This window comes from Vitis vinifera, chromosome 19, assembly GCF_030704535.1.
Source record: "Vitis vinifera cultivar Pinot Noir 40024 chromosome 19, ASM3070453v1".
NCBI classification, from domain to species: Eukaryota; Viridiplantae; Streptophyta; class Magnoliopsida; order Vitales; family Vitaceae; genus Vitis; species Vitis vinifera.
In genome coordinates this window covers 21,773,881-21,788,538 of record NC_081823.1, presented here as the reverse complement: position 1 = coordinate 21,788,538, position 14,658 = coordinate 21,773,881, and the positions used below count along the sequence as shown (strand labels likewise).

Here is a 14,658-nt window from a genome sequence, read left to right as displayed (position 1 = left end):
TCCTAAGAATATAAATGAATTATTCATTTTAATAATAACTTATTTATTGAAAAACATTGAATAATTTGATTTACATAAATTAGAAACTGGAATGAAGTCCTTTTTAGACTCAAGAATGATATGATTAGTGGCCCTAAAATCAATCTACCAAGAGTTGGTGGAATCCACCATTAAATAGGATTCAACTAAAAGTGAATGATACATACCTTGTTTTTTCTTCAAGAATTCAAGCACTTCTCTTTCTAGTGGTCTTTCTTTTTACAAAGGAAACATTTTCCCTTCTCTTTGCTCTTCTTACTCCATTTCTTGAACTTTTCCTTTTGTTTAGTGCTTTCAAACTTGCCAAAAGAACCTAAAGAACCCTATTGTTAGGATGAGCCCTTAAAAGCATACTTTATAAACATTCTCACCTAGCATTTCTTGCATTGTACATGTCTTACAAAAGATCCAAGTTATGGGTTCCTTACAAATAGATGATTTATTCACAACCAATTTGTGGATCTAGACAACCCATTAGAGGTTGTAGTGTACCACCTTCTAATTAGAGTAATATTGGATGGTCTTGGCCATTAGGATGAGTTTCCCATAGTGAGTGCACTAGTATATATATAGTTACACATCAGATAAAACCTATAGTGAGTCATGACGTAAGACTATTAAGTAGTTATGAATTCACTAATCTACTACATTGTATTGTCTCTCAATCTTGAGATAATACTAAGTTTATGCCAAAGTTAGTAGTGATTTTAATCTATGGATGAGATCCTAAGATAATCATATATTCCATATGGATTGCGCCACTGTTGATGAAAGTTGGTAGCAATAGGTATTCTCAATAGAGGCACCATGATATCTTTATAAGATTAAGATAGTCCTTTTGGGTGATCTTAAGGAGGTGTGTTCATGTAAACTATGAGAAGGATTGGTTGGTTTCAGCTAGGTAAAACCTTGTGCTCAGTTTTTGTTCTTCATAGTGGAGTTTTTCAATCGGTGATAGGCCCGTGGTTTTTTATCTCTTCGGAGGTTTTCCACGTTAAAAATCCAATGTTCATTGTCTCTTTCTCTCACTTTACATTTTGATTTATTCTCGAGGAGTGTTGAAGCATTTGTATGTGTTTTGCATTTCTTAATTGTTGGGAGAGTGTTGATGCATACATTCTTGCTTGTGGATGTTATGTTTTGTTGAAAAGTTGTTGGAAGAGAAGGTTATTGACATTGAGATAGTCTAAGGTTAGGTAATCTTTGTTGGGAGATTTTTTAATTTGTACTACAACACCTATTCACCCCTCTCTAGGTGTAGTCCATTATTGAGATTCACCTTTTCAATTCCATTTGCAAATGTTACTAACTCTAACATGGAGGAAGCTCTTAGTTGATGACATGAGTTGGCTTACATGCTAGGCTCTTTGTGCCACATCACAGCAATCTATAACAAATCATGCATTTAATTATTTTTCTTGTCATAGATATCCTTTAATTATGAACCATGCAGTGCTCCACTCAGACTCCTTTTAACTCCCAAGTGCCCATTTCACCATCTAATGTGGTTTATCATCACGGTTGAGTTTTTTTTTTAAAAAAAAAGACCCACATTTTAAACCCAATACTATAAAATTCCACTTCATTTGAGATGTTGGAGGTTGAACTTTCTATTGGTTTTTTTATACAATGAATCACAAATTTGTCTCCTTTATATATTTAACCATTTTATATTTTAAAGGGAATTTTTTAGAAATTGTGATGCAATTGAGAGTTTTTTTAGAATTTCATCAATATATTGTTTTTTTAACTTTGATTAATAAATTATTGAATGATAGTGTATTCTGTGAATGTAAATATCACATTGATTATCATTAAATCATGTTAAAAATTTTATTTTTTCTTTATTTATAATTCGTGGATGCGCGTAATTTGATTAACAAAATGTGAAGTAATGTTGCGCGACATACACTCCTTTCAGTTGGCTCTCATCATATTCCACCAGAAACTCCCTAGCCAGTCATGATAGCATTAGTTACTATAAGGGAAAACTTGGTTATGGGCTGTTAATCCCAAAATATTAGGATTTTCAATCCCCACTTTGGGAAAATCAAGAAATCTGTGCTGATGCCGAAAATATTAGCAATTCCATGCACTCCGCACAGAGGTGTGCTTTCATTCCCAAAATGCCCTCGCCATTCGTCCAACTCAGCCTCCACATCTGAATACCCAAAAAACCTTAAAAGCCCAAAAAATAAAAATATAAAAAGGTCTCACGTTTTTCACCCCGACACCAACTCTCTCAACGGAAACCCAAAACTCCATTTGCTTTTGTCCCTCCCGGAACCCTAAATTTTTGGAACCCTAACCTCATTTGTGTAAATATCGTTTCGTGGAGTTCCACTCTTTTCATTAGATTAATCAATGTCTTGGTGTAGTATGTAATCTGTTACTTTTTTCAAGAATTTCAGAGGTAGCTTTCAGGTTCGTGAGCCTTTTGTTCTTTGATTTCTTGTATATATATTGCTTTGAAACTATAGTTTTCTGAACCGGTGTCTCCCTTGTTTATTTAATTTTTTTTTTAATTATAGTTTTTTGAGGAGACATTTTGTGGGTAGGATTTAGTTCTTATGTATGTACGCATTGCCTGCGCTGTAGCAGAGAGCGATTCTACCTAAATGTGTGGCCTCATTTTTCAAAAAGAAAGAAATGGGTGATTGACTAAAAATCAAATTAATGGATGGTTGATGTTGCTTCAAGCATTCAGTTCGTTTTATGTTTCTATAGAAGAAATTTGATATATTTTTGACATTTTGATTTTGAAGTGTTTCAATTTATTGAGTTGGATGTTGGGATAATTGGTGATTTTCAATTTATGCTCTCCTGGTAAGAATCAAGTTTTCTACTTTGTAAGTGCTGTTTTGGCCCTTGATCAATCGCTAGTGGCTTTGGGTTTTAAGTTTTTCATTATTTTGTTGTTGTAATATTTTAAATTTTATGTGTAGTATAAGCCCTCTAGGTTTGATAAGAAAGGAACAGTATGTATTCTTTACTGTTTGTAGTTTAAAAGAACATTATTCCAGTTTGAAGCATATAAGTTCCAAAAAAACCTTCTTTTACCTGTCTATTTCTGATTCAGCTTTAATATTATTAATACTTTTATTTGTTCATGTTCCTTAAACCATTGCACTTGTCTCTGGAAACTTTATTAATACTTACTAATATATATGATTTGAATTGTCAAATACAAAACTTGTGTTCTGGGACCTGGGAGGTCAGGTATGTAAGACATCCCAAAACTGACAATCAAGTGGATATTCTCAGAGTTTCTTCAGTTACTCCATAAAAGTTCCAACACCATTTTCTTAGACTATAACAGCGGGGTCTCATGCAATCATCTACAATGATAACAGTTTCTGAGTTATATCATTTACTAGGTTTTTCACTTTTGTAATCTTTATTGTTAGAATCATAGTTGTTAAAAAACTTACAATACACAATACAATGCAATGATATGATACATTTTTTATCGAAATCAATATGTATTACAATTTGTATCTTATTTTAAAGCATATCTACGATACACATGCGATACATGATATGATACGTGATATTACGATACAACAATACATACATCTTTAATTATTTTCTATGATTTTTTTTAAAAGTCAAATTAATTTTGTTTTATTGAAAGAATTTATTATATTAATTGTTTAAAATATACTAAAAAATTAAAAATGGGTCATACAAAGGAGAAATTGGCAATATAATCTTATAAGAAAAGCTACATTCTTGTAGTCAAATGTTATATTAGAAGTCAAATAAGTTTATTTTTACATTGAATATCGAAGAATTTTCATTTGAATGGTTTGAATATTGATAATGAAAATGATGGTGATTAGTAAATGAAAAATTTTACTTAATATATTAGCTTTTTTTATTTCTTTTATCGAAGAAGTTTATTGTTGTGGATAATGTGATGAATCTATATATAAAGTCATATTGTGTTAATTTAAACTTGTCAAAACTTTAACAACTCTTTAGATCTTACTATCTTTCATAAAATTGGTTATATGTTACTTTATACTTCATACTTTTAGTAGATATACATACATATACGTATTTTATTTTATTTTATTTTTACTATATAAAAAAACTTACAATACACGATACAGAAAAATGATATATGATACATTTTATGAATTAACAACTATGGTTAGAATATAATACCATTTTTCCAGCACTGCATTCTTGTACAACATAATAGTGCTTTGGTATTTTACTGTTAATAGCCACTAGAACAAATAGGAGTGGGATTATGAATATCTGTGATATTTTCAACTCTTCATACTAAAGTCTTTTATGACTTTATCTGCTTGAACCCACCAGGTAGGCAGACTTCCCAAAAATCTTGAGGCAACTGAGTGAATCCCCTTCTTTCTTTGTTACTATCTTAGGATTTATTTATTGTGTTTTATTTTTATTTTTCATTTTTTGTCTTAAGAGCAGATATTGGGAACTGTAAAAACCTGAAATTCCATAAGTAAAACAGGAAACAATTATTTTATTCATGGTAAACTTATTGCTTATGTTGTATAACTGAAAATGAGCTCACATGAAAAGAAGGGATGAAACTTGGGTTTAACTGTATGCTGTTCTATAAATGGTCTCAAAGTTGCATGATAAAATGTATGTAGTACAGCTGTCTTTCTTCCATTCTCTACAAAGGAAATTTCTTTCTTTTGATCAGCTTAAGTTCTTTTTACTAGAAACTGTTGAAATGTAGCGAGCAATAAGAATTCCAGGGTTCAGCAAGCCTGTATCTGCTAAGATTCTAGGTGTCTGAATGTCTATGATTCAAAACATTGAGCTAAAAAATGAATAAAATGAAATAAAATAAGAAGGGTTCCTTTTGAATTTCTTTCATTGATGCAAGAATTTTTTATTTTATTTATTTATTTAGTTATTTTTTGTCAGTCCGGTCTTCATTCAATTTGGGAGAAATATTATGAAGAGGCACATGCTGTGGTATATGTAATTGACGCTTCTTGCCCATCATGTTTTGAAGATTCAAAATCAGCACTGGGTGAGTTATTTGCGGTTATTTTGATTTTGTGGAACATAGTGCTCTTTTAATTACTGATCAATTTTACCATTAGTGTGGAGTTTCAAATTGAAATTACAATGATGCATTTACACCTTCAATTTGATTATCAGAAAAAATTCTCCGGCATGAGGATTTGCAAGGAGCTCCTCTTTTAATATTAGCAAACAAGCAGGTGAAATAAATCTTTACCTTTTTGGATCAAAAGAAAGTTATTATGAATCTTTTTCCCCATACAGTTATAAATAATAGTGCATTTGAGCTTCATTGTGTAATGAGACAAGAATTTGAACCATGTTGAGATTTTATTTTGCAGTGGACCTATCTTCTGTGTGCATGAATCTTGTATGTATGTATGGGTATCCAAGAAGCACCGATATAAGAGGGGAAAAAAATAGCAACACTCGGACAAAAACAACAAAAACATGAACGACTATCCACAATTTATGTTATCAATATAATTCTATAAAGAACAATTCTCCTTTCCCAACTGGACTTTAGATCATTCCAAAATTTATTTAATAGAGATCTCCTTCTACTTTTGGTTGGGAAGATCTTGCTCATTGAAGATCTTTCAACTTTGCTGGTGCCACATGCACCAAAACGAGCAAGAGGGAGCCATGCTCAATACCTTCCTCTGTCTTTTATTTATGCCCTTCACCTTCTAGCCTAAGAGGAGCTCTTCCAAAAAATCTGGGAATGCCAACTGTAGTTCGAGTATTGGGAATAACAGCTCCCGCAACTTTCTAGCTCTAAACTAGTGGATGAGGATGTGATTTAAGTTGCATCTGTTGCTATCATTCATCATCTCCTTACATAAGGATATCAATGGCTAGGATCTTTCACTGTTTTTTGTGGGTCTCCTCTAGGTACCTTCCATTTTTCTTCCCTCTTGTATAAAAAATGAGTTGATAAAAGGTGCTTTTACACGCTTATAGTAAATGTAATTGTCTTTATTGGGGGCTTTACTTCATTGTTTTGTTGATTTATTTTGATAAATGTATTCTTGGAAGGCATATGATAGTGACTTCAGTACATTCCAATGTTATTCTAAGATGTAAATTATTTTGTGATTAGGATGTGCATTTAAAGATTCTTTTATCAAAGTGTTGAAGACTTGTAGTTCATCTCTATGGCCTGATTTCCAGAATCTGAATTCAATCTCCTGTCTTGTAGCTCTTTGTTATGCAAATATTGAAAGGCAGCAAGCAACCTCACCATCTGTTATCGTCAAAGGTGCCGGTATGGCAGGCAGTGCAGCTGCTCGTGCTCTTCATGATGCCTCATTTCGGATGTTCAAAAGAGAAAATTTGATTATGATGCATATCATTTTTATACCCCATGCTTGTTATTGTGTCTACACTTGACATGACTAGCTGGTCCAACACTTGTGGGGCATTTGTAGATGCTTCTTTCTTGTTGCCAAGGAAAAGTGTATGATGCATTTTTAGTTAAATTTGTTGGAGACCATGATATACATTATGAATCCAAATCTTAACAACTTGCACTTCTAGAAAACTTGGTTGTTCAAAATGGAATCTAAGCATCTTTAGTAGGAGGCCATATTTATTTCTTCAATTTATTGAGTCCACGTTCAAGCCCAACCATGTATTTATTAAGCCCATATTCAAGCATAAGAGCTTTTAGGAAAATTGGTTATCCAACAAAAATATTGCATAGTTTTTAGTCATTAAATAGTCTAAGTTTCATGTCTGGATTCCTTGGTGGGTGGATTGTTAATATTGGATCAAATTGATTACAATGTTGCATGTTTCCTTATTTTTTTTTAAGTATATATGATGCATTGCCACAAGTTTACCCAGATTGTTTATTTTATGGCCAGAATCTTGTTTTTATTGTACACATCAATGAGAAAGTTCGAGCAGGTGTTTGATGCAGAATTAGGTATCATGTGCTTGTCCATATGGGACATGTGTATGTTTTTGTACCAATATGATCTGCTTTTCACTTAATACGAAAGAGTAGCCTGATCTGTGGATTATAGCTGTTTATCTGTGCTTTTATATTCTTCCTGGATTAGTATTGCTCTAACCTAGTGGCCTTAATTGCAATTTTGGTGGACAACACCTTGCTGAGATATAGAGAACTAAAATGCCCAAAGTAAGTAGCTGTTGTACTCATATTTAGTTAATTTTAGCTTGACTTAAAGCTTAGGGATTGTAGGGACCCTCCCCTTGAGGCCACGTGGCACACATTTCCTGATGACACGTGGCACGTATTCTCATCCGGATTACCCCCATCTGGATTTCCCCAAGAGTACGCGTGGCGCGCTTCTCCTATCCGGACTTCCTCAGGGAGAAGCACACGACACTCGCAAATATCACATCCGGACGATCGTCATATCACATCCGGACGACCGACATATCCTATCCGGATATGTTTGTCCGGATTATTGACTGAAGTAAGCAAGTCTTGCACGTCATCATAACAGCCTGCCATGGCCCACGTTCCGCCACCTATAGAGTGAAAGGACAGGAATGAAGTGACGACAAGTCACTTCCCACGATCTCTGACAGTCGCGGCCCCTCCCACGATCTCTGTCAGCCGCCCGTAGGGTGATGATGGCCCTGCCACCACCTAGTGGCATCATGATAATCCAAAATATCTCTTTACCATTAAAAAGGGGAACAAAGCTTCTGGTACTATATATATGAACCTTCACACAAAGAAGAAGGTAAGCTTGCTATACCTAGTAAAAGGCCAACTGATTTATCTCTCTTTCCATGGCTGACAAAACCATCGGAGGGTGTGTCCGGACACCCTGTCCGGACACCTTTTGCAGGAACGACTAAACCAGGAATCTATATTGGTTGAGATCGTGCGTCCATCCATTTGGCAGCTACGTGGAGCATCAGGAACGCGAGGCCTCAACAATTGCTACTCCCACCATATATATTTACGATCATCTTTGATTATATATGCTATGAATGTTAATCGAAGATTGGAATAAAAAATTAAATTTTGAATTGATAAATGACCCCAATTTGATAAGGTGAGAATAAATTTTTTTATTTTCCAATGGGATGAAATTAGTAAATATAATTAAATAACGAATGGTGATAAGGTTTGTAAAACTAAGAATAAAAATAATAATGGAGTGGAGACTAAATTGATGTGAGTGATGGAGGTTTTGTGGTTGTAAGGTTTAAAAGTGGTGAAATATTTTAATGGCAAGAAATGAAATTTATACATTATAAAGGAGATTGGGAATAGGGATGGAAATAGGACTCATCTCGTTTTATCTTTTAACATAACGAGTTTCGAAAAATGATAAATAGATTAAGATCAATTTAAAAAACTTTTTTAAAAAATTTGGGTAATATTTTAAATGGATTAAGTATTGTATTGTCCCACTCTTAACATATAAAATTTTAAAAATTAATCATCGTCAAAATAAATTATAAAATTTATAATATTTATTTATTTGTACATAATTTAAATTAAAAAAATTGAGATAGGCAAGTATAAGAAATTCTCCGATTTACTTACCCCATTTAATTTTTTTTCTTTTTTTTTTTATAAATGAAAAGAGTCGTCTGTACGTCTCAAAGTGACCTCACTCATCCACAATTGGAATGGAAAAACGTTAGATGAGTGCAACTGTATTTCACTGGAAAGTGGAAGATAGAGATGGGAGGTCATTGTTTGCATTTGGATGACAGAAATCATAAGAATATGATATTCAACATAAGCTACTCTCCATCGCAAAAGGCAGCATTTTAGGTGGTCCTCTGCAGTGATGAAAATGCATGCCTTTTCATGCTATATTATTGAAACAGAGTTGGTCAAATTTTACAGATTTGGTAGGCTACACTTACTAGGAGTCCTCGTAACGAGCCTTGGAGAATTTTGTATTGTACTAAGATAACCACCTTCAAAAGACAAGCCAATTTAAATATAATGTCTTTGTGGTGCAAGTAATAATCTTTCCTTTGTGTATTCAACTGTGGATTTTGGAGCTAATAACATGTGTCTTTTGAAATGTTGCAGGTAGCTTATTATTGTGCATGCAAGATGTCTACTAACAGTATGATTGCCTTTCAATCGCTTCGTTCATATGGAATTTCGTTTTGGCAGATGGATGTTATTGGCTCCTATATATATATATATATATATATATATATATATATATATATATATATATATATATATATATTTATATAAATTTATTTTATGTGGAGCTTGGAGTAAAAGGTGTCAGTATCATGTACATTTGGCTGTGTTTTTGGATTTTAATGACTATAGTAGTTGAAAAATCGAAGTCCAGTAGGGGGTCATGAATGGTTGTAACTAAAAAATTATAGAATAATGATTATATGTTATACCCAATTTTTACCCTACGAGATAATATGGATAAACAAAATATCCTAACAATCAAGATAATAAAAAGATATAGCAATGGAGAAAGGATTTTTATGAGGAAAACCTTCACACTAACTGTGGAAATAAAAAACCATAAGGTCTAAGACCGCCGCTAATCAAAATCTAGTACACAAGATCAAGTTACACATATTTACCTGGTCGCTTTATCCTCAAGACTTAATTTCTAGTACTTACAACTTGATCCACGTTCGCAACACAACAACCTCAAATTGCTCTAGTGAATACTCTTCAACCTCGTTGAAGGGATGCAAGTCTACAGCCCTAGATTCTCGAATGAATTCTTTGAATGAGAGATTAGGAATGGTGTGGCTCATTAGGTTTTCATTTCTCAAAGTGTCATTTACTCTTAGTAGATAGCCTAGGAAGATACCTATGTCAGATTTTACATCAAATTTCCCAAGGTTTTCCCCATTGATCCCTGGGTATATAACACTCACTGCCAAATGTCCTACGGTACTCGAGATTAGGTTTTCTTCTAGTCCATAATTCATACGATGTCTTCTTTGTTCTAGGCTTAAGAAAAACCATATTGTCAATGTAACATGCTATATTTATAGCTTCAACCCAAAATTTCATAAGGGTATTATGCATGTGTTGCATTACTCTCGCCATTTCTTGAAGAACTCGATTTTTTCTTTCAACCACTTCATTTTCTTAAGGAGTTCTAAGGGTTGAGTATTCATGCTAAATGCCTTTTTACTCACACAAGAGGTTAACATCCACATCGTCAAACTCTCTCCCCCTATCACTCCTAATTCTAATAATTAATTTGTAGTCCTATCTCCACTTGTATTCTAGAGAACAAAGACTTCAAGTGCTCTATGGTTTCTGATTTCTCCCTAAGAAAATACACAAAGGAGTATCTCGAAAAATCATCAACTACAACTATAACATATCTCTTCCCACCTCTACTTTTAGTATGAATGGGACCCATAAGATCCATATGAAGAAGGTCTAAAGGTCTAGTGGTTTTCCTTAACCTTTTTGTGTGTACTTTTTGCTTGTTTACCTTTCATGCACTCACCACAAATGGGTCTAGATTCACCCCTTAGTTTAGGGATCCCTCTAACTTTCTCTTTATTCACTAAGTACGCAAGATCCTTATAATTTATGTGACCTAACCTTTTATGAGAAAGTTCAATAAGATCTAGCTTTGCCATTATAAGAAAAAACGTTAACCATGACACTTTTTAAGTGTCAAGAAATACATTCAATGGCGCTTCCCCAAAGCATCATCTACTAGCCTATCATAATAAGTATTTGCCTACAATGACGCTTCTAGAAAGAGCCATTGAAGAGAACCTTGACACTTAAAAAAAGTGTCATCATTAGTTATATCAAACTACATTGACACTTTTATAAGTGCCATTGTTGAGTAGAAGAAACCTTGACACTTTCTATAAGTGTCATTGTTTAGCAATTTCAAATATCAAATTATAAGGACACTTCTAGAAAGTGTCATTGTTAGTTGTTCACACTACATTGACACATTTATTAGTGTCATTATTGGGTTGGAGAAAGGTCACTGGTTGTTACTCTCATTCCTTGACACTTAGTAGAAGCATCAAGGAAGATAATTGTTTAATTTTAAATTTAGTTTTAATTTAATAATTGTTGCACCTAATTTTGCACCTACTATTGAAATAATGCATACACATAAGAAAAAAAATCATGTACCAATGAAATTAGTTGTTGCACCTAATTTTTCACCTGGTAATACATTTCCAAATTGCAGTATTTAATCACAAATAGAGAACTTGTTTTTCATAAATAAGAAACACAAAAAAGCTAAAATATATTAAAATAACAAAAAAAAAGTCACAACTTTAATGTTTAGTCCCTTAACATAGGCCATTTTTCCTTTTCTTTACATGCAAATCCAATTGTGCTTTGGTCTTCAACATACTCATTCATGCTAGCATATCAAACTACAAGGTTAATTTCCTAAAAAGATGACTTACATGCACAAAAAACTAAAATCAATTACAATTTCAGGAAAAGATATATAAGTGAACACTTCTAAAAATAAAGAGAAAGAAATGACAATGAAAATATAATAGGAAAACAAATGTGTATACCAATTGACATATGTGACCCTAAGAAAAATTACGACAAAATTACTATCTATAGTTAAAACACAAAGCAAGAGATTAATCAAATACGGGACGAGAGCATCAAAATCAATAATCCATTAAATCTCTAGTATAACCCAAAAGAAAATAGAAAAACAAACCAAGTTTGGGATAAGAGAATATCAACATCAATAGTCCATAAAAATATTCAATTAGGCATTGTCTAATAGTAATAGACCTCATCGAATGCGCAACATTGACAAAGGAAGGTTTGGGAATATGGTGTAACATGAAATAAATAGGGTTCACACCATGATACTTTATAAACTAAGTTTTTTGTTAAGTTAAAAGAATTAACATTTCCTACTATCTGATATGAATTGCAACATTGCATCCAAAATAGTGGCCAGTTGTATCATACTTATCATTCCATAACTTAATAATAAATAAATTGGCATGCATAAAAAAAAATGTAGAGAAGAATATCTACAACTTAATAGTAGATAAACATCTTCTAATGATGAATATTTTTTAATGAAAGCTCATATTTCATATTTTAAAAAGATTATGATTATTTTTTAAAATAAAACATATTTATTTAGGCATATTTGGGAAAATATCTAGAATTATGTGAGCGATCCAAAGTGATAACTATATGGCAAAGATATGATTGCATAAAAATTTAACAGAAAATTCAGGTTATCTATGAAGCTACATAGAGATTCAAACATTAGTCTATCATACAATACATTACACAAAAGTAAAGCTTAAGGAACTTTAGCTTAAGAATGTCCATTATACAAACACATAAAGTGCAAAACCGGAATTCCTTTTTTATAATTGCTATTTCTCATGTATACTAAATTTAAAAAGCATGGTTATCAAGCGAATGATGTAAAATAATAGAAACTTCATCATCAAGATAAATTTCTTGAGTGAAAAAAATATAATGGTAATTTATGAGTAGTAGAGACCATACCTCTAAGAGTATGTTGTTGGTCTTAAAAATTTTGCAAATCTTGAGGGGATTATGTTCATAGAGATACTTCATTAACAACTTCTAGAGCTATGCTCAATCAATTACCCAGTCTACAAATTGGTTGAAAAGATAAAAATCTAACCGTTAAATTTTAATAAAATGAAAATTAAACTACAAACCACATTTTTGACACTTAAAAAAACTTAAGTAGAAGGTAATTAACCAATGTAATTTGAACTTCCACTGATTGTATATATATATAGTAATCCATCATCTTATAGTTTTAGATTCATTGAAAAATAAATAACTTAAGCAATGAAACAAAAAATTTATTTTATGAAGAAATCTTAATGTTTTATGAGGGTGACGATGTAACTTACAATGTTATGGTAAAACACCATGGCTAAAATTAGAAATCTTCATGTTTCATTTTGAACCAACAAGAACATTCTGTAGTTGAGAATGAAAACAAATAATCACATGAGAACAACGAAATTCCAAGTGTTTTCCCCCTTTTAGAAGATCTTTAATAGGAAACAAGATATAATAAACTTGATATCCCTATGAAAAACACCTTTGTTGTGGCAGTAGCTCATGAACTATTACAAACTTGGAAAAACTTCCAACTTTCAGCTTCTAAAAGTTTCTCTTTGGATGCCTATGAGTCATGCATGCAATTAACAACTTATTTCAGTTATGGGAAATTAGAGAAATATCATGACAATAGAAAGAAAATATTATCAATTTGGTTGTGCTTCCATCAAACAATTTATTTTTAATTATAGTTTGGTTCAAAAAAGAAAGAAATCAAAAATATTAACCTCACCAAAAGTGATAGTTGGATAGGGCAAAATTATGATCTATTTCCATACAAAAAGGTATCTTCAAATCCTTCAAACAGAAGAAAGTATCAATTGAGTGACCAACATTACCCATTCATATCGTACTTCGTTCAACTCGTCTTTGCTATATGATTTTTTTTCCGTGAAACTATTAAGGAGTAATGTAAACAATTTGATCAATTACATTGAAAAATAAGGTAAAAATTGATATATTGGAAATTAATAAACTGGTGCATACCTTTGATGTAAGACATCCTTGATCAGCAATAATATCTCTCATATATCTCATCACATAGTATCCACATTCAACACTACTAGGTTGTATTGGGCACTTTATACATAGAAATAAAGCATTGTAAAATACACCAATTTTATAGTTAGTTGTAGGATATCTTGTACTTAATTAAATATTAAGAAATGATATTAAAAATTGCATTACCTAATTTATATGAATTACTCACCCCTACTACAACCCAAGTAGGCTCCCTCTTTGATGATTTATGTTTTTGTGATGGATGAATTCTAAGGGCCCTACATGAAGAAAATAATATTTGTTACCAATTATGCTTCATACTCTAGTATTGAGAGAAAAACTTACATATTAACAATCTCCTTAAGATTATCAAAAGGTTGATTTTGCAATGAGTCAAGGTAATATGCAATCATAGTCCTTGTGTCCAGTGCCACCAAAACCCAATGATAGCTACAAAATTTTACATAAATTATCAGTTGATAAGTTTACATACATATCATGATTTGCATTCATCATTCGATTAACAATAACCCTTGACCTACTTTCCTTGCTTGCATCCCCCATTACAGTTTTGGAAACCAAAGCTGGATTTACAAAAGCACATTTTCCTGTCATCTTAGCATCAACATCTTTTTATGCAAGTGCATAATTTAATTTCACATGCTGTTAAAAAGAAGTTAATATTTTAATGCAACTAACATTTCAACTCTCCTAATATGATTATAATGAAAAATTAAACTATAATGAAGCAACTAAAATATATGGAAAAAAAAACAAAATAAATGTTCCCTCACCATATATAGAACATAAGACAATTAGATGACACCTCTGTCAATGAAATTATGATATCCATATCATCATTCATGAGAAAGCTCTTACAAGACTCTCCTAAAACATCCTTTATGATGTTTACTACATGTACCTTCCCTTCCTTGAGTAGTAGTCCAACCAATGTAGCAAAATTCTTAATGTCTACGGGGTTCTCATCCTTAGAACTTAATCGTGTTTCTTTATTCCTTTATTTC

The 14,658-nt window shown here is 32.1% G+C and overlaps 1 protein-coding gene across 1 annotated transcript; it reads left to right on the top strand.

The window, feature by feature from the left end:
- Window positions 1–3,210: 3,210 nt before the first annotated feature.
- On the top strand, window positions 3,211–6,601 carry LOC104877785 (uncharacterized; the record flags this gene model as incomplete). Its single annotated transcript, XM_019217055.2, has 4 exons — window positions 3,211–3,258; window positions 4,957–5,065; window positions 5,197–5,258; window positions 6,260–6,601. Coding segments are annotated over 4 exons (357 nt in total), but the record flags the coding sequence as incomplete, so codon positions are not given.
- Window positions 6,602–14,658: the final 8,057 nt, after the last annotated feature.